The sequence below is a fragment of the Sphaeramia orbicularis genome, chromosome 7, assembly GCF_902148855.1.
Source record: "Sphaeramia orbicularis chromosome 7, fSphaOr1.1, whole genome shotgun sequence".
In the NCBI taxonomy this organism is placed as follows: domain Eukaryota; kingdom Metazoa; phylum Chordata; class Actinopteri; order Kurtiformes; family Apogonidae; genus Sphaeramia; species Sphaeramia orbicularis.
In genome coordinates, this window is record NC_043963.1 from 47,740,763 (window position 1) to 47,760,716 (window position 19,954).

Consider the following 19,954-nt stretch of genomic DNA (forward strand, 5'->3'; position numbering starts at 1 on the left):
CATCACTCAACCATTTATCCTATTACACGTGTGAAATTGGTCACAGTGACCTTTGACCTTTAACCACCAAATCCTAATTACTTTCTCTCTAAAAACCAAGTGAACCAAACATCAAGAAATTCCCCCAAGGTGAATGGGACAAATATTAAGGTCATAGCTTGCCCTTTGACCGGCAAAATCTAATCACTTCATATGAGTCCGATTGGATGTTTGTACCATTTTAAAGAAACTGTGTCATAATGTTCCTGATATAACATCGATTTGATTGTTTAATCGAATCGAAGAACATAATCAATAGACTAATCAATTAAAAAATAATTGCTAGCTGCAGCTCTACTCACCATTAATGTAAGACACTGAATCAATAACTAAATTTGTACTTCCCTTATGTAACCAGAACTGGACAGACTGACAATCTGAAAACACAACACCAACAACAGATTATTAGTGATCCCTCCCTGACCTCCTCGATGGGCAGCTCCAGCAGCTCTGGAAGGTAGGGGGACAGCACCCCGATGAGGAAGGGGGTGGGGGAGCAGCTGATGTCCAGCATGTTGGCTGGCAGCACAGGCACAAATGTGTGCTGCCAGGTGAACGGGTAGAGCAACGCCAGCGCTGCATGGCTGCACCTAGATAACACACTGCAGTCAAAAAGAGAAAAAACACAGTTCTTAGTCTTGGTACTGACAATGTAACACACAGATATCAATTATAACACTCTGAAAGAAGACGATATTCATGCTCCTGTGGGTTTTTTTTTACATAATGTCACAATAAGAATTACTATATACAGTAGAGGCTACTTATAAATATAGACTCCTGTTTATTTCTACTGGTTAATGTCATCATCTACTGTGTGTATCACCTCATCTGTCTTCTGACTGGTCAACTTCCTAAAAACAAAATTTTCCTAACGTTTGCGAACCACTTTATACTCTGCACTTTGTATTTTTATGCACAGCCACTCAATGCATCAATCAAGTGTTATTCATAAAGCAAACTTAATACGGTTTAGAGCTATACCGTATGATGTGGGATTTTTACACTTTTCTTTTGTAATCTTAAAATGCTCTTAATAAGCGGGTGTCAAACTAAAATGTAAAAGAAATCCACCAGGTTTTGAAACTCAAAAATGTTTAATTCTCATATATTTCTGATAAAAGTCTGGCCAATCATTTTATTAGATCTGAGTAAAATAATTCACCGAGCCTGGCTGTGCCTCCTGTCAGTCATCCGATACTGCCGTCCCGCATCCGATACCGGTACCTGAATCTGACATTTCACTCGCGCTACTCCTCCTGTCACTGACCACTGTCTCCTGTCTAGGCTGTGAATGGATAGGACTCAAATGCACGTGTTGAAGAGAAAAAATGGATTTATTAACAGAAACAACAACCAAGGGGAACAAACATAACAACCCGACTGCAGCAGTCAGAGTCCAGCGAATGAAGGATGGAGATAAAGTCTGGGAGTCGGGTGTACTTGACTCCGCAGACACATCCACCCAAAGCTCAATTTTTACGACTGTGGGACTCTGCGTACATGTACTTGGTGTCACTCAATGTAGGATGATAAATGTATGGACTATGAAACCTCAAATGTCCACGGACAGCGGTGGAGTCCACGCACTCACGGTACAGCCCAGTCCACCCAAGTGATGAGGTGCAGTGAAGACAATGATCCTACGTTTCTATTTTTTACACTTTTCTACAGAAGTGGAGGTATGGGACCCTTACAGACTACTTTGATTCAAATTATCTACAGCTTATCTAAAAGTAGACAATCCATGCTTTCAGTTGAGCTATTGATCATAAAAATTGGATTTCAAATAGATTTTTGGTGATTTTTTGAAAAACAGGGTCCATCTGGACCCTAGTTATCCAGTAACGTAAGTTTTTCGGTTATCCTGAATAGGGTTAAGTGATTTATTACCATTTACTATGATAATATGCTCTGTATTTTGCAATTTACTGATCATGTAGATGTTCAGAAAAGCTCAGATTACAGTTGAGGGTTATATCAGAAACAGGAAAACTCCATCTCCATCCACTCTCATTGATCCAACTCCATGGGTTTTACTGGTGAATCAATGTTGTAGAAGACGACAGTGTTTCCACATTCACTTAAGAGCCCCTAAATGTCCAAATGTGTCATATCTGATAACCATGAAATGATGACAAACTGCATTTTACCTGAATTATTTACATATATTGATAAGATTAGTGGATCAGAAGTTCTTAAACATTTTAGGTCAGTGGAAGATTTTTTTTTATTTTTTATTTTTTTACTTTATAACAGAATAAGTTAGGTAGTATCTTGCTTAAAGCTTATATTTAAAGCGTAAACTAGTCAAACTGCCTTGTCTGCAGGTTGCGAAGTGTTTCACTTGTGAGCCAATAAAGCTCATTGTGACACTGTAATTGATACTGGGCTGTACAAATAAACCTGACATGACTTGCCACTGGGTCTTGGAAGCCACAGCATTTAGTAAATACACATTGTGAGGTGAAAGTACACACAGAAAGGTAACAGCAGCCTTAGGCCTGTGTGATGTAATCAAGCATCTATGATTACTAGAATACATCGAAAGGGGAGTCCTATTTGTTATAATGTTGACTGCAACAGTTTCCAAAAGAATCCTACCTGTCAGGCACGCTGCCAATTTACCAGTTGTGCAGTGCTTTGTATGGGAGTGTCTGTGAGTGTATATGTGTGTGTATGGGCTGTACCTGAGTTTTTCAGCGATGAAGATAACCCTTCTCTCAAGCAGAAGAGAAGCAAACACCTGCAGGAGCTTCCCCACGCTGAGACACTGCAGCAGACTATCAAAGTCCACATGCTCCAGTCTGGAGTCCACAGGCCGACACAGAGTGAGAACCTGAGAAAACAACACAAGTACACACAGTTGTACAAACACATCTGATGAACTTTTCTATACTTGTATCAAATTTTACAAGAATCCTTTCCAGAAACACTGGGACATAAAATGCAATAAAACTAAAATCTGTTTTGTTAATTACTGGTAACTTAGATGACTAACAGAAGCACAAAGAAATCTGAGATATTTCACCATCTATAGTTCATAATGGAATGCATGGGTGCAACCTTTAAGCCCTCAGGCAGCATTGCATAAGAAACCGTCACGATACTGTGATGAACACACACACAAGAAGCCTGGAGTGCTCTGGGAAACTGTTGTTACTTAACAAAGTTCACGGCTGCATCCAGAAATGCCAGCTGAATCTGCATTACACAAAGAGGAAGGAGGAGGTTGAACAACACTGTGTGGTAATGCAACAGTATTCTCCAGAACTAAGCTCTTCTCAGATGGGCCAAAAGACTGAGGAAATTTGCGCTGTGGTCAGACGAGTCCATGTTTAAGCTTGTTTTCCGGAAAAACAGAAATTGGATACTACTTGTGAAAGATGAAAAAGACAATCCACACTTATTTGTGAAAGGAACCAATCTGTCAAACCATCTGTGAGGGTCTGCATTAGTATCCATCCATGTGGAATAATTGGAATTTATATTGGAATTGGAGATATTGGAATTTTAGAGCAACCTAAGTATGATCAAGTCAATACACGGGAATGCCAAATCTTATTGTGCATGAGGTCCAATAGCATGGCTTTAGAGTTACAGAGCGAGACAAAATAGAGCACAAAGAGCCTACATTCAACATCTGTCTCCGACTCTGCCGCAGACTGTGTGGAGCAGCTCAAGTCTTATGAACAGCAAGAATGGACAAAAGTTCCATTTTCAAAGGTGGAACATTTAGTGGCCTCAGTTACCGAAGGATTAACGTGTACAAAAAGGACACTAACTCAGCACTGAACATGCCATGTCAGTATTAGTCCTATTTATTTTAGCTGGTTTTACTTGTATTTGTGTTTTTATAGTAGGTTCTAGATATAATAGAGGCACAGATTGGATGGCACTTCGAATTTCATTGTACTTGTTAGAATTACAATAAAGACATTCTATTCTATTCTATTCTATACATAAAAGCTCAAGAGAACATATTGCATACATTAGTTTTAATTGCATTCCAGAAAAAGTCCAAACTATCTTGAAATTGGGTTTATAATTTGTTTAGTTAGATATATAAAACTGTAAGACTTTAGAAAAAGTTGTCTCATGGCTTATGAAGACACCTCCCTTCTCTAATTATGTATAATCGTTATTGTTATGAAAAGTTTGAGTTAACTGGAGGTTTGCAACTTTAAAGCAGTAGAGTGTAAGGAGGCAGCAATGGGCTTATGAATATCTACATCAGCTTGCATTTGTAGTAGTAGTGTTAACAGTCATGAACCTTTGTTCTGGTTTTTAATAATTATACTCACACCAGCTGATCTACTTTTGAGAGTTCTAGTTCAGTTATCTGTGCATCAATTGCATCCATGTGTCTCCCCCTACTTCCCCCCTTCTCCCCCAGTCTCTCTCTATCTCTCTCTTATTCTCCTCCTTTACCCTCTCTCTTTCACCCCAACTGGTCAAGGCAGATGGCCATCCTCCAGGAGTCAGGGTCTGCTCCAGGTTTCTGTCTGTTAAAAGGAAGGTTTTCCTCACCACTGTCACCAGTCACTAGTGTTTGCTCCTGGAGGATTCTGCTGGGTTTCTATAAATTAGCTTAGAGTCTGGTTTTGACCAACTCGACATGTAAAGTGTCATGAGATAACTTTTGTTATGATTTGGCGCTATATGAATAAAATTTGATTTGATCTGATCTGAATATATGATACGATGCCTGGATCAAACCAGTATTCAGGCTGTTATTGTGGATGCCTGTAACAGAGACAGTTAGCTTAAGAGTGGAGTTCTACTACAAAACAGACTTCACATAAACACGCAAACATGCATGAACCTTAACCGTTCGTACTTTCTAAAGAGAGAACCAGATACTCTTTTGGATCATTTTATGACAGATATATGCTTTATATATAAAGCAGATATATTATACTGCTAAACACAGTATAGAGGTGCTACATAAGAACAAATCAATCATGCACTGAAAAAAAAATATAACACTTGTTTTTGCTCCCATTTTTCATGAGCTGAACTCAAAGATCTTAGACTTTTTCTATGTACACAAAAGGCCCATTTCTCTCAAACACTGTTCACAAATTTGTCTAAATCTGTGTTAGTGAGCGCTTCTCCTTTGCCGAGATAATCCATCCACCTCACAGGTGTGGCATATCAAGATGCTGATTAGACAGCATGATTATTGCACAGGTGTACTTTAGGCTGGCCATAATAAAAGGCCACTCTAAAAAGTGCAGTTTTACTGTATCGGGGGGGTCCAGGGGGTCAGAAAACCAATCAGTACCTGGTGTGACCACCATTTGCCTCACACAGTGCAACACATCTCCTTTGCATAGAGTTGACCAGGTTGGTTATTGTGGCCTGTGGAATGTTGGTCCACTCTGGATACTGCTGGATATTGGCAGGAACTGGAACACGCTGTCATATACGCCGATCCAGAGCATCCCAAACATGCTCAATGGGTGACATGTCCATATGCTGGCCATGCAAGAACTGTGATGTTTTCAGCTTCTAGGAATTGTGTACAGATCCCTGCAACATGGGGCCGTGCATTATCAAGCTGCAACATGAGGTGATGGTCGTGAATGAACGGCACGATGGGCCTCAGAATCTCGTCACGGTAACTGTGCATTCAAAAAGCCATCAACAAAATGCAGCTGTGTTGGTCATCCATAACATACGCCTGCCCATACCATAACCCCACTGTTACCATGGGCTACTTGATTCACAACGCTGACATCAGCAAACCGCTCACCCACATGACGCCATACACGCTGTCTGCCATCTGCCCTGTACAGTGAAAACCGTGATTCATCTGTGAAGGGAACACCTCTCCAAAGTGTCAGAGGCCATTGAATGTGAGCATTTGCCCACTCAAGTCGGTTACGATGATGAACTGCAGTCAGGTCAAGACCCCGATGAGGACAACAAGCATGCAGATGAGCTTCCCTGAGACGGTTTCTGACAGTTTTTGAAGAAATTCTTTGGTTATGCAAACTGATTGTTGCAGCAGCTGTCTGGGTGGCTGGTCTCAGATGGTCTTAGAGATGAAAATGCTGGATGTGGAGGTCCTGGGCTGGTGTGGTTACACATGGTCTGCGGTTGTGAGGCCAGTTGGATGTACTGCCAAATTCTCTGAAATGTCTTTGGAGATGGCTTACAGTAAAGAAATGAACATTCAAGTAACAGGCAACGCTGGGCTGTCGTTATTTATGATATTCTGGTCATGTTTTCTTTTCTTATATTCCTCATTTAATAGTTCTTATTTATTTTATTTTATTGTAATTTTTTTGGTTTATTTGTTTGTTTTTCTGTCTTTCTGCCCAGTTTACTCAGTGCTTGTTCTAGTTACTGTTACCATTATAATTATCGCCATGGTTGTTATTGTTAGTACTGTCGATATTTTCTGGTGAGGGCCTTCGCCACCTTATTCTTCCTTTTTCTCCCCCCTTCACTCTTTCCTTCTCTTCTCCCCCTGTCTTCTCCTCCCCCATTCCTCCATGTCTGTAAACAATAATGACTCAAATGGCTGCTGTTGACTGTTAAAAAAAAAAAAAAAAAAAATATATATATATATATATATATATATATATATATATATATATATATATATATATATATATATATATCTGTCCCAACATGAATGCTTCAAAGTTGAAAAAGCAGTCCCTATTGTTTACACAGATAACCTCCCATTCTGAGTCACTGTGAATCTGCAGAATGGGGCGGTTGGGAGGAACTGAACCTACTTATTAACATTTCCTCTTTTGGTTACAGTGTTACCTCATTCCCAGAGCCGGGGAGGAAGCTCTTGACGGTGACGGTGCGTCCAGGAGCTGGAAACGGGGCCTCCATCACACTACGCATGAAAGGGTAAACCAGGGCAGGCGAAATCTCCCTGCGCTTCTCTACTAACTCTAAAATCTGGATGAACAGACAGACAGAGAGTGTGAAACAGAATTCTGAAGAGACTGACTGTGATCATCAATCACAGTCTGAACAGTATCAGATTTATCAACAACAGGAACAGAACAAACACAGGTTTCAGGTTTGAGAATTCTACTTGGCTGGTTGGAAGATGGGTGGGACACTTATTAAGTCCATACAATTTCTGTCCACCCCCCCCCCTTTTTTTTTTTTTAACAAACACACCCAGTGATTGCTGAGGATTATCGTCCAGTGGAGCCTCATTCCACTCTCATACACAGTTTTAAGGCAGCAACATTTAGACACTTCAAGTGGATTAGCGCCCAAGTTTAGCCAACATCAGTCCAGCTTCTTTCATCATTTCCCTGGAAACAAATCTATACGTAGACAGACAAGGGGAGATAAAGTGTGAGGCTGCTTTACCTTAGCAAACAGGTCGAAACACCCCAATTTGCTCACAATACAGTGCACTTCAGGAAGCCTCTTCCCTTTTCCACTGGGCTTGAAAACACAGACAGAGTTTCACTTAGTGGTAAAAAGGGCAACAGAGAAGAACAAGAGTTCAAGAGGTGTGAAAACTAAACTATATCAAACATTATAAAAGATCTTCTCCTTGTGAGGCAAAAGAGAGGGAAAATGATGAAATTCTTTTTGCTTTGTGTCATTGATTCAAAAGTGGTTTATGGGCTGTGATTCACATGTACTGGTCCTCAAGAGATGTTGAGTAAGCAAATGGCCAACTGCCATGTCATCACAGACGTATAAACACATGTAAGTGAATGAGTCACGCACAAATGTTAGCATATCCACACTTACCAGGATCTTGCGGCAGTAACAAAACCAGCGGCTGCCATCCTCTCCGGTCAGGACAAAGGAGAAGGTCTCACTGCAACAGCAAACAACACACAAAAACATACATATAGCCTCTTTCATGTTGCATTCATCCTGCGAGTCATTTTGGTTAACTTTCCAGTGCTGCTGTAGTTCACACTCCCAACAACTCTGGAAGTCCACCTTCATGCTTCACATAAGAAATGGTGTACTTTTTGTCATAATGAAGAGTCTCATTAACTGCTTATACACAGACATTACAACAGGTGTGGAAATGTACTCTTAATAGCTATTTAACCTGTGTGTATCAACATGTGTGTGTATCATCTGGCCCAATGTAAACTCACCAAGTACATTTGGGTGATTTCAGTTATTTAACCCATGAAGACCTGAGGGGTCCTCTACAAAACATGACTAGTATGATCTAACAGAACTTCAAATTAAGTGACATTTATTGTCTCTATAAGCAATCAGACTTAAAGACAACTGTTGTAGCTGGTTGTACAGGTAAAAATGTGTCTTAAAGGGAAAACCAGACAAAACTCGCACAAGGATTTAAAGGTAAACCCCACAATGTTGTACTTGGTCATAGGTCAAAACAGGATTATGTCTGATCTTAAGAGCTTAATATCTGCAAGGGCTTAAATGGTCTCATCTGACCAAATAAAATAAAAACTTTCTGCATGATCAATCACATTTTTTCAAAAACTCTCCAGTATCTCAAACATTACCTGCAGGCTATAGGTAAAGAACAGTTTATTTTGTTGCACAGACAAAGGCTGAGATTAAAACTCTTATTTCCACCATGACCCATCCCCGGCAGAGATAAACAATGCCCAATGCCCCTTTCACACTTGGCAATTTAATTATTTCACATAAACTTTTATTATCCACTTGGGAAGATAGTTAGTGTGCCTCAAAGGCCTCAACTGGCAGCCGAGGAGGTAATAGCAACAAAAGAAAATCAAGTGTATTAAAACTGACATAAGTGATGACTATAACACTACATTTATTCATAATACATTTTCTAGTATATATTGTGCAAATCGCTGTTCAAATTTTCTGTCTTAATAGAGTGTTTTAATGTGTGTGTGTGTATATATACACACACACACACACACACTCCTGATCAAAATCTTAAGACCAGTGGATCTTAAGAAGGTTCTAAGTAAAGTGTGAAAATGCAAAAAGAGGAAATGGGAGTTGCTTTTTTTTGTTGTTGTACTGATTATTTCTTTCCTGCTACTTTTTATTATACTTGAATGGAGTGAGTGCAAGACCCAATAATTTCCCCCTTGGATTAATAAAGTATTCTGATTAATAACCAGGTTTATGATTGCATTGTTTTTTTTTTTTTTTAATTTTAACTTTTGTCTTCAGTATCAAAGTAGTTTTAATAACTTAAATAGTGGGTTTGAAAGTATATTTTTAAATGTACACTTTTAATTTAGTTTTTATTAGTTTGTGCTCATTTTAGTCTGTTCTGTAATATGAGGTAGTTATTTGAAAATGATTCAAAGATCTGGGCTTTAAGTTTTAGTATTTTTTACTGGGCTATAAAAACTAAATAAAATGTTTTCACTTACAACTATTCTATTTTCATCCATCCATCCATCCATTATCCACCGCTTATCCGGGGCCAGGTCGCGGGGGTAACAGTCTAACCAGGGATGCCCAGACTTCCCTCTCCCCCGACACCTCCTCCAGCTCTTCCGGGGGGACCCCGAAGCGTTCCCAGGCCAGCCGAGAGACATAGTCTCTCCAACGTGTCCTGGGTCTTCCCCGAGGTCTCCTCCCGGCGGGACATGCCCGGAACACCTCCCCAGGGAGGCGTCCAGGAGGCATCCGAAACAAATGCCCAAGCCACCTCAGCTGGCCCCTCTCGACGCGGAGGAGCAGCGGCTCTACTCCGAGCTCCTCCCTGGTGACTGAGCTCCTCACCCTATCCCTAAGGGTGCGCCCAGCCACCCTGCGGAGGAAACTGATTTCATTCTATTTTCAGTTAGATTTATTTATTTATATTTACTTGTATGGATTGAAATAATATAGTATAGATTGGAATGTTTGATTACAGCAAAGAAGAGATCTTAGAACTGGACAGAACTATGGTGTCGTGTCTGAGCTGACCTTGGCATGTGTGCACAGGGTTTCCAGTCCTGTGAGTCTGGGAAGCAGAACTGAGGAATGACCTTGAGCTGGTCCTCAGCCTCTCTGGACAGACGGGATGACTTCTCAAACTGAAACAGAGGGAATTCAGTTACAGCTGTGGCTCCTGAGGGACCCAGGTGCACTCAGTTATCATTTAACTGCATTTGAATATAATCCGATAGAAATGATCCCATTTAGGGAAAAAGACATGACTCATTCTAGGTTTTACTGTCTTGGCTATTTTTTCACTGGCACTTTAAAGGGTATGTTCAGAAGTGGGGTTGCGTGAGCTCTTAATCCATTGTGGGTGAATTCCTTGCAATAGACAGCGGTCAACACGCCCCCACTTTGGAGAAACAGAATTCCAGTAATGAAACGAAGCAATGCAACATTACTGCTAAAAAAGCAATTAAAAACATAAAATGAAACATCATTTTAAATTTTTTAAAATTCTTAACCTTTAAATCTGTATGTTGCCGAGTGAATACATGTCATAAACATGATGTTCATAAAACTCCAAATTTTTTCTTGGTTTAACTTTTTGTGAAATGCTCTAATGTTCAGTCATATAGAGTATATGCTGAAGTGGTGGCTCAGAACTGGTATGTTTTGTTATTGATTGAGAGAATAGCAAAAATTGCACACATTTAAGTGGACAGTAGATACAGAATACTTTCCCACCTCATCAAAGTCTCCAGACTCCATTGAAACAAATGATAATTTTAAGTTGCCAAATGAATAAATATATAATATTAGAAGTGCATGCCGTTTTCATAATTTATTTTTTTCAAAGCTTTGCCTTCCCACCTGACAAACAGGAAGGCACTGATGCACTATTCAAATCACCAGTCTCTTCTGAAAAAATTCTGAAAAACTCAGAGACCACAAGAGTTGCTGGTCTACCACTATCTCAGTTGGTTAATTTGTTTCAGTGTTTTAACACTTTAATTCAGATCATAACTTTCCAGCACATTAACAATCAAAGTTGTACTAGACCTGGAGTTTTAAAATTACTGCTTTTTTCAAAGGATTCTTGTAGCACTTTTGAGCTTTAGTTTCTCATCAGAAAAGCTGTGGAAAAATGCTAAACACAGCTTTTACTGCAAATGATATCATTTGTTATTAATGCCCTGTCCACATTAATGAGGATATTCTCTACATTTGGGTCTCTCATCCACACATAAATGGTATCTTACGTTGCAAAATTTTAGATTTTTAGAAACACATTCCAGAGTGAAGTTTGTGTGTTTGTATGGATAGTGAAAAGTGAAGAAATTACAGAACAATGGTGTCACACTCCAGTTTGCTTATGCCTTTTATTACTTAGTGTAATGAATGTGCACCAGAAAGATCGATTATAGGCAAGTCAGAATTTTACCTACAGTAGATCACGATCAGCACAGACGCACTTGGAGACAAACACGTGTCTGTCAACAGACTAAAGCCTCTACATCCGCTGTAGCCACCATTATCTGAAGGTCTGCGCTTTCCACAGTTTACAGTCCAACAGAAGCATTGGGTTGTTTGAGACTTTACTGGTTTGTAGTGGTTTTATGTTGTCGGGTGGACAGAGATATTGTGTAAAATGAAAGTCATGCGGCCATAATTTTTCTTAAAAACAGACGGAGAAAAGACAGAAAAATATTCATATTAAGCCACTTTTACACAGAGATCCTGGAAAAAAGTGAGACGGTGATTCCACCTTTTTGCCACCATTGACCGATTTCCACAGCCAAGTCAAAGGAGTAACAGAGGTGAAACAGGCTGGACTTTTACAGAATGGACTCGTGTTCCAGAATCAAGGGGGCAGTGACGCAGCACAGCGTATAGTGTGACATATAACTTGTGCGTCTGAAATACCCCAAGCATAGCGGTGTTGCTAACCTCTCCAGAGTATTTCACCGTTCCACAAACGTTAGCATGGATAGCCCGAAGTGACAATAACTCTGCTCTCTCCCCAGTTCGACATCTTTCTGGTCGCATTGACGTGTTTGTTTACTGTACACCTTAGTTGCAGAACGAGAGGTGTTCCTTTTACATAGCGTTCCTGAATCATGATTCCACTTTTATCACAGCTCCGTTACTACCCCCAGAGGTTTTATGAAGTTGTGACAGAGGTGGGACCAAATGATCCCACCATTTCGTTTACACAGACATCATTCCAGAATAATAATAATAATGGATTGGATTTATATAGCGCCTTTCTAGACACCCAAAGCGCTTTACATTATTGACCCATTATTCATTCGTGCTCACATTCACACTCTGGTGGTGGTAAACTACATCTGTAGCCACAGCTGCCCTGGGGCAGACTGACAATAAAGGTGAAATATTCCTGGAACGGAAGTGCTGTGTAAAAGGGGTTTTAGAGTGGGTAGAGACTATGTAGGTTTGTTTTTTTGGTGGCCAAAATGCTTTTGCAAGTAACTCATCTGACCCCTGTATAAAATCCCAGAACTAATCCTGCTATTATTATTGTGTGTGTGGTGTAATCCTAGGAAGGAAAAATTACCATGTTTCAACATACAGCTGTTAAATATATGGATACCAAAACATGTGAAAAATATGAGGTGTTCCAAGTGACGAAGAGTTTTTAGTGAATCAGAGTATTGGTCAAAGCTTTTAACTAAATCTTGGAAGTTCCCTTTTAAAAGACTGCTCATACTCCTTAAGGAAACAAGAATCATCTTCCTTTAATTTTGCCAAATAAGATTAAAGTTTTGACTTAAATGAATCAGCCCAAATACCATCCAGTTCATGAGTTATGATCAAAGCAGAGGTTTGTCCTTTGTCCTAAAGATGGGTGGGGTCAAGACTTCTCACCATTTTAGGGAACTGTTGTGTAATTTCAGGGGAGTAGGTGTTTCCCAGGGAACTTTTTCTCAGCGACACCACCACGAAGATCTGGAAGAGCTGCTGCTGCTGCAGCTGGATGAGGTCTCTCTCCAGGGTGCGGTAACCTGGCCGACGCTTCAGTGTGGACTGGATGTAAACTGATCTCCTGGAGCCTCCTGAACACCACAGTGAAACAATATGGTAACGGTGTCCCTGAACACTGAGGAACAATACAAGGCCTTTTCTTGACACAATTATTGTGAACTTCACTGTGATCAAACTGTGGAGAAACATAAATGTCCTGGAGAACTAGTGGCCTGTTTTCCACAGCAGTAAGTGAAAGCCAAAACCACGTTTTTCATCCGACTCATTGTTTTGCCTTTCACAGATGCCATTCCTGATGTTGTTTGAAAGCTTTCTCTTTGGGTTTTAGTTAGTGACGTACTGGTTAGTCAGAGCACGACTTCTAGTCCAGACCCAAATATCTCAACAAATGATGGATGAATTCACTGTTGACAAAGCCTGTATCCTTCTAGTGTTTCCACGGGTTTCAACAAATTTAATTTCTATGTTCAGAAAATGCCTTTACCTTTCCAGACGAGATTATAACAATGTCAGAATCACAAAATACAAACATTTTAAACCGTTCCCTTTTAATACTGTGTGATCAGTCCTTGTCTTCAGTACACATTTAAGTGTTTAAGGTATGATCTGTGCCTTTGAGAAGTGTGTTAGAGTCAGTGATTTGCTAAGAGACGGTTGTTAATTGACATTAGCTGACATGATTTCTATGCTAATGGTAGCATTACTCAGAAATAGGGTTGAAGATGGACCTGTGGAGTTGAATTAATGAATAATTCAGACCCAAGCATAGCGCTTACAGTTTATGTAGACCACAGGGAAATGTTTTAAAATGCATAATTCCATTTAAAAAAGCAAAATATCACTCCTTAAAGTAGAACTAGACAAAGACAAAAAACTCTTTTAAGTAAAACCCATTCTCTCATAGAATTTCACATTTCAACCCAATTCTATCTTTAAAACTAGAGCAGAGAACAAGCAGTTTTTACTCATTTTTATTTGTCACCCAAATCTCGTAATGTTTCATTCTTCTATTCTGAAAGCATTTTGTTTGCAGATCAGTGTTATTGAATTTTAGACATTAAAGCTTTTTTAAAAAAAATTCTGTGGAAACCATGATGAAATGCAAGTTGACATTTTTGGTCAAGAGTCAAATGTCTCTTTTGTTTCCCCCTTTGGAGAAAATGCAACAACACCAGGTGAAACATCACAATTCTGGACTGCAGTGACTATAGGAAGTCATTGTTGTCATGTTCTGTTCAACATTTGTCACCATGTGTAGACCACAGAATATTATCTTGTATTACTATTTGTTGCATTTCTTCAAATATGCAATGTGGTGAACATTTCCAGGAAATGATAAACAAAAATGACTTTGCTGAAACTAATAAATTCCTGGAAGAAGTTACAGATTTTCCTGGTGGAGAGTTTTCATTTCTTCCTACTTGCTCATACTTAATTACACTAGTATTAAATAGCTGACTAACACAAGCAGTGTTTCAAACTCTGTTTAAGAATGTGTACTTGTGTGCCAGATACATAAAATATAACTGGACATTATAGACATATTAACTTTGCAGTGATACCTTTGGTGCTGTCCTCAGGGTCGCTCTCTGTCCCGCTGGTCTCCTCTGTTAATATGAATTAACGGAAAGGGGGAGGGAGGAGAGATTAGTAGAGGAATGAAAAAGTTTGTGAAGCCATAATCAGATACAGACAGTCTGCCTTTGTTTCATAATCAGTGGCTTCGTCTAATGCAGCTGGCCTTGTGTGTATCATCAAAAGATGGGTATTTCCACCAGGAGGGTTAACTTAATCTTAGTCAAGTGTTGATGTGGGTGACATTTGGACATCTGCTGTGTGTGTGTCTGACTGTGTGTGTGTCACACCTCGCACTGCTACTCCCTGGTTCTTCACTCTCTTCCTCCCTCGCTTGTCGTCGAAAATGGTCTCGATCTTGTTGACATACTGCAGAGTAGAACACGCGCTTGTCAACCCAGTAATTTCACATCTTTTACAGAATGATGATTAGAGGGAGTCGAGATATAACAGCCTCTAAGTACATAATTGTATTATGGATTTTCAGCATTTTTTTTATCTTACATTCCTACATTCTAGTATGAATGCCTGAAGAGAGGCCTACTGTGTATGATAGAACCCTGCATTAATACACATGAACAGTTGGATTTAACTCATACAGGAAGCTGTAAATTATCTAGAAGAGGACGCACTAAGCATAAGCAGCTGAACAGGCAAATTATACATGACAATGACAGTGCGGACAGAAAATAGTGTCATTACCAAGAAAATGGCAGTGTTGTAAGGTAGAAAATGACATAATGAGACATTATTAGGTCTACGCCTATTTTCAATGGTTTATCATCTTCAACAAAAATGTAATTTTAAAGATTTTAAAGACTTTCCTGAATGTTACATTTTCTGCTTCTTGAAGGTATTCATTGTAAGTTTACATGGAATAACAGAAAATGGAAAATAAAAAGACTGGAACAGGGAGCATTTCATTGTCTAAAAAAAGCCTGCGTACCAGTTTTCAAAACTGCGGAAACACAAGTGTCTTATCAGTTTAATAGTTTATCTAGTTCTGACGTACATTTACATATATTTTACTGTACCTCAGTGATTAAGTTCGTCTCTGTCCACAGTCTGCCCACTGCCATGGCTTGTACAGATATAAGTCTAATGTTTGAATTCTGACAAGTATTCCTGTGTTTACTGTTGTGCTGCCACTATCTATTTCTTTCAGCCTCTTTCCTGCTCGGCAAGTCACCACCCCCATTTTTCACACGTCACTCATCTCTTTGTTGCTCTACCAGATGCCTGTGCGTGTACACAGAGTCCATATCATTTACAGTACCTGAGGAATCCGCAGTGTTTTCTGAGTGGTTGCACATCGTGCTGGAGCTGCTTTAGGATTATCTAAAAGGGTTAGGGCTTTGGATGCTGTAGATGCTTGGAACCCCTTTCTCTCCACTCTGCCAGCATGGCCTTGTAAAGTGTGAGGTTTTGGAGGAGGCTGGAAGACAAGAACTGTATGTTAAAACTTGTTCCTGCCTTAAAAATTCAGGTTAAGTGAGGACTATGAGATACAGTCACCCAGAGGTAACAGAAAGATTTGTGTAGGGAGCAAAGCAAAACACATGGGGAACATCTCCTTGTACCTTTGGGCCATGAGGTCTGACAATAGGGAGACACACTGGAGAGAGTTTGACATCCTCGTAGGGGTTATCTCTGGTCATGTCACCTGAGGGAACACAAACTGATGGCTGAGAAGGGTCATAGGACACCTGGATATTTTATGGGGTCCACACAGTGAGGAATTCCAGCAAACTATATGCAAACGTAACAGCAATTCAGTAACAAGTCAACATGAAAAAAAGTAAAAGAAAAACAATACAAAAAAGTAAAATAAGATTTTTTTTCTCCACAATCTTTTCACAGCTCTTCTATAGTTAGGCACATATGGTTATTCCTACAAGTCCTGATTTATTCGGAAACTACAGTGCAGTCACTTCCATCAATGCAAGATAAAATTAAACTCTGGCTTAGTTTTTTTTTTAATGGCTAAAATCAAGGTAATATATATATTCCCAAAATACCCAATGATTTATCTGCTAATTTTGATTCCTACTTTTATGTAATTTTTGCCCACAAAAAAGAATAATAGAAAGGATAATCAATATTAACAATCAGTGGTGGAAGAAGTATGCTTCTTTTTTTTTTTTATTGAAACTGTGCAAACCTTCCATGGACACATGTGTACACCAACACACAAATGCACACACATTTGGGTACAACAGAAACTTCAAACAAGCCGAAGAGAACCCCCAAGAAACTTAAAAAAACAACAAAAAAAAAAAAAACCCAACTCTTTAGTCACTGGCATCAAAGTGAGCAACATTGAATGCACCCACCACAATGCCTCAAGACTCCCATCCAGCAACCAACTGGTGCAAGAAATGGCATCAAGCTGCAAACAGCCCTTGGAATGTGTTCAGAAAAGGACCCCGAACCTTCCGGAACACTCCACTCGAATGATGAAGCAAGTGTTCGATTTTCTCAAGTTTTAGGCAGGACATAACGTCGGTAAACCATTGCACAGGAGTGCATGGGGCAGCGTCTTTCCACTTGAATAAAATAGCACACAGAGCCAAGAGGGAAGCAAAAGCCAGGGGAGGACACTTTTCAGAAGTTAAATGTGCCTCCTCCTCAGTAATACTAGCCAGAGGGTTTGGTTCCAACTTTACCTTTAAAATTAGAGATCAAGTACTGCAAACCTCGGACCAGTACTTCGTGAAGCTGGGTCAGAACCAGTACATATAGATGAGGGTGGCTTTGGAAATCTTACATTTTTACAGTAAGGACTAACCTCGGGGTAAATATGGAATAGTTTATTTTTGGGTATGCGCATCCCATGCACCACCTTTAACTGAATCAAACAGTGACAGGCACATAGGGAGGTAGAGTTAACAAGTCCAAGTATGGAATTCCAGGTGACTTCTGATAAAGTCACACCCAGATCTTCCTCCCAAGCTGCTCTAAGTTTGACCATCAGATAACCCTTTAGATTCGACATTAAGCCACTGAGATGAGCCTTTTGTGGGATGGATTTAGAGAGAACTGTATCCATTAATGATATGTCAAACAAGGTATCTATACTGGACATAGAGAAGAGCACAAAATGTCTGGCCTGTAAATACCTGAAGAACTCTAAATTCAAAAGGTCACATTTTCTTGCCTAGCTGTTCTAATGATGCAAGAGTATTATCTACAGACAGATTTCTGAAATGTCTAATACTCTTCCTATGACATTCCTGAAAATCAGCATTTTGAACAGATGGTTGAAAAAGATGGTTTGAAGTGATGGGACTTAAGAGAAGCCATGTGAGCCAAAGTGTGTCCTGAATTGAACCCATATTTTAAAGTATGTTTAACCACAGGGTTACAGATAGATTTGATGTGGGGGAGTGGAAGTCCAAATAATGCATGAATAGATGTTTTTAGTTGAGTGCAGCTCCACTGCCACTCAGTAAGGCGAAAAAAGATATATGCCAGACCATATAGGTTACCAGACCAATAACAAATGAAAATTTAGGAGAGAGAGGCCTCCACTGGCTTTAGTGTTTTTTGAAGGTAGGACTTATTTAGACAGGCATGTTTCCCCTACCAAATGTAAGATGGGATAGTCGCATCCAGCTGATCAAAAAAAGAAATGGGTGTAAATGCAGGGAAGGCCTGAAAAAGATAGAAGAATTTAGTCAAGATGTTCATTACCTCCACCAGTAGGTATTGTGATCACTTTGCTTTGTGTGTTTGCGTGTGTTCGTGTTTGTTTGTTTGTTTGTTTGTTAGCAAGATAACTCAAAAAGTTATGGCTGGATTTTCAGGAAATTTTCAGGAAATGTTGATACTGGCACAAGGAAGAAATTATAAAATTTTGGTGGTGATTTGGGGGGGCAGTTCTGTCTTGGTGGAGGTCTGTGCTCTCCGAGTGCTTTTCTTGTTTTAACTGAGTTGATTTGACCTGTCAGGGACATGGAGAGGGGTGACCACAGAGTGATAGAGTTTTCTTTGAATAGATCTTTATATTTTCTTGTAAATGAAATTCACAGAAAAGTGAATTTATTTTTAACTATTCTGAAAGGCAGGTTGCAGCACTTGATAGTTTTTTGGGGGCTGTTTAGTATAAAATCCACAGTAAGCTTTCAGCATGCTAAAACTTAAGTGGTCTCAGATGAAACAGGTATTCTGGCCACAAAATCAAATCACAAGTGTTTTTAGAGAGGTAGGAGAGATAAAATATATAACTGAATTGTAAAGATTAGTCACTGTTAAGATTTCTTAGACATGACTTGATTGTTCTAACCTGTGGCGCTAAAACAGAAGTTTGGAAATGTGATGTGGCTTTTCTTTTCCACAGGGTGTGAAACAGCACTAGGTTAATCAGTATTTAGTCTTTTTTAAAATATTTTTTGGGCATCTTGTCTTTATTAAGATAAGACTTTATGTATCCCACCATGGGGAAATTAATTAGTAATTAATTATCAATTAATTACTAATTAATTAATTATCAATTAGTAACTCAACCTTTCAAAGACAGAAAGGGAAGGGTGAGTGAGAGGTGGGAAAATAACATGCAGCAAAGGACATGGACCAGGAATTGAACCCAAGTCTGGTAAAGCCTGATTCAATGTCCAGTTAGTCTTGTAATTTGGACCAAGGGGAGAGAGATGCAAAAGAAAGGTATATATTTTCAAATACTGGCTCCTGCAGTTTTAAATAAAAGCAACAAAGACATATTTTCTGCAAAATGTATTTCCCCACAGAATTACTACCAAAGTGGTATGTGCTTTAGCATAATCCTGTGTTTCCTGTAAAAACAGGAATGTAGTGAGGCCACCACCCCCAGCCCAGTCTTAATCAATCTGGACACAAAACCACCATGAATCTATAATTAGAACTGGAGTCAAAACTCACCGGTGCATTCACTAAAAACTTTCTGGCTTCTGGGCTACCTCTGCAATATGTAGCCCAGTGCACATTCCACCACTTTTAACATTGGATGACATTGGATGAGTCATCCAATGTCCTCTTCTCCAACTGTTCAAGTGATCATAAACTATATCTATACTATATCCATCTATACTATAACCATTGTCCTACTTTTAACCTGCATGTCCAATGCACTTGAATGATTCTTTATTCTTAGTTCAGTTTATTTACAGTATTGCTGTTTATGCAGCTCTACACCAGTATTGTAATGTACCGATATGTAAATGGACAATTTGAATAAAATGAACTGCACATTCAGCTGATGATGTGCACAAGATCAGAGCAAATTCAGCTGGTTGAGGGACAGACATCTGAAATGATCAAGCGCTCTCAAAGAATTCACAAACAGTAACTCTACTATTTATTTTTTGATTACTGCAATACTCTCATTCATGCATATCATAGCAAGACCTCAGCAAAATTCTACTGGTTTAAAATGCTGCAGCCAGATCTGATGGAAGAAGACTTCACTGGCAATCAATCATTTTTATAGTGGATCTGAGGATTTTAAGATTTCACT

The 19,954-nt window shown here is 39.4% G+C and overlaps 1 protein-coding gene across 2 annotated transcripts in view; it reads right to left on the bottom strand.

The window, feature by feature from the left end:
* dennd2c (DENN/MADD domain containing 2C) overlaps nt 1-19,954 on the bottom strand; it is a 34,034-nt gene that overhangs the window by 7,021 nt on the left and 7,059 nt on the right. For both annotated transcript variants that reach the window (XM_030139634.1, XM_030139633.1), the window contains exons 4-14: nt 16,044-16,126; nt 15,740-15,898; nt 14,754-14,832; nt 14,451-14,495; nt 12,772-12,959; nt 9,928-10,037; nt 7,786-7,855; nt 7,393-7,470; nt 6,826-6,966; nt 2,730-2,878; nt 464-641 (exon numbers count right to left, since the gene is read on the bottom strand). In XM_030139634.1, coding sequence (XP_029995494.1) covers nt 464-641; nt 2,730-2,878; nt 6,826-6,966; nt 7,393-7,470; nt 7,786-7,855; nt 9,928-10,037; nt 12,772-12,959; nt 14,451-14,495; nt 14,754-14,832; nt 15,740-15,898; nt 16,044-16,126 — 1,280 coding nt within the window. The remainder of the gene's footprint in view (nt 1-463; nt 642-2,729; nt 2,879-6,825; nt 6,967-7,392; nt 7,471-7,785; nt 7,856-9,927; nt 10,038-12,771; nt 12,960-14,450; nt 14,496-14,753; nt 14,833-15,739; nt 15,899-16,043; nt 16,127-19,954) is intronic.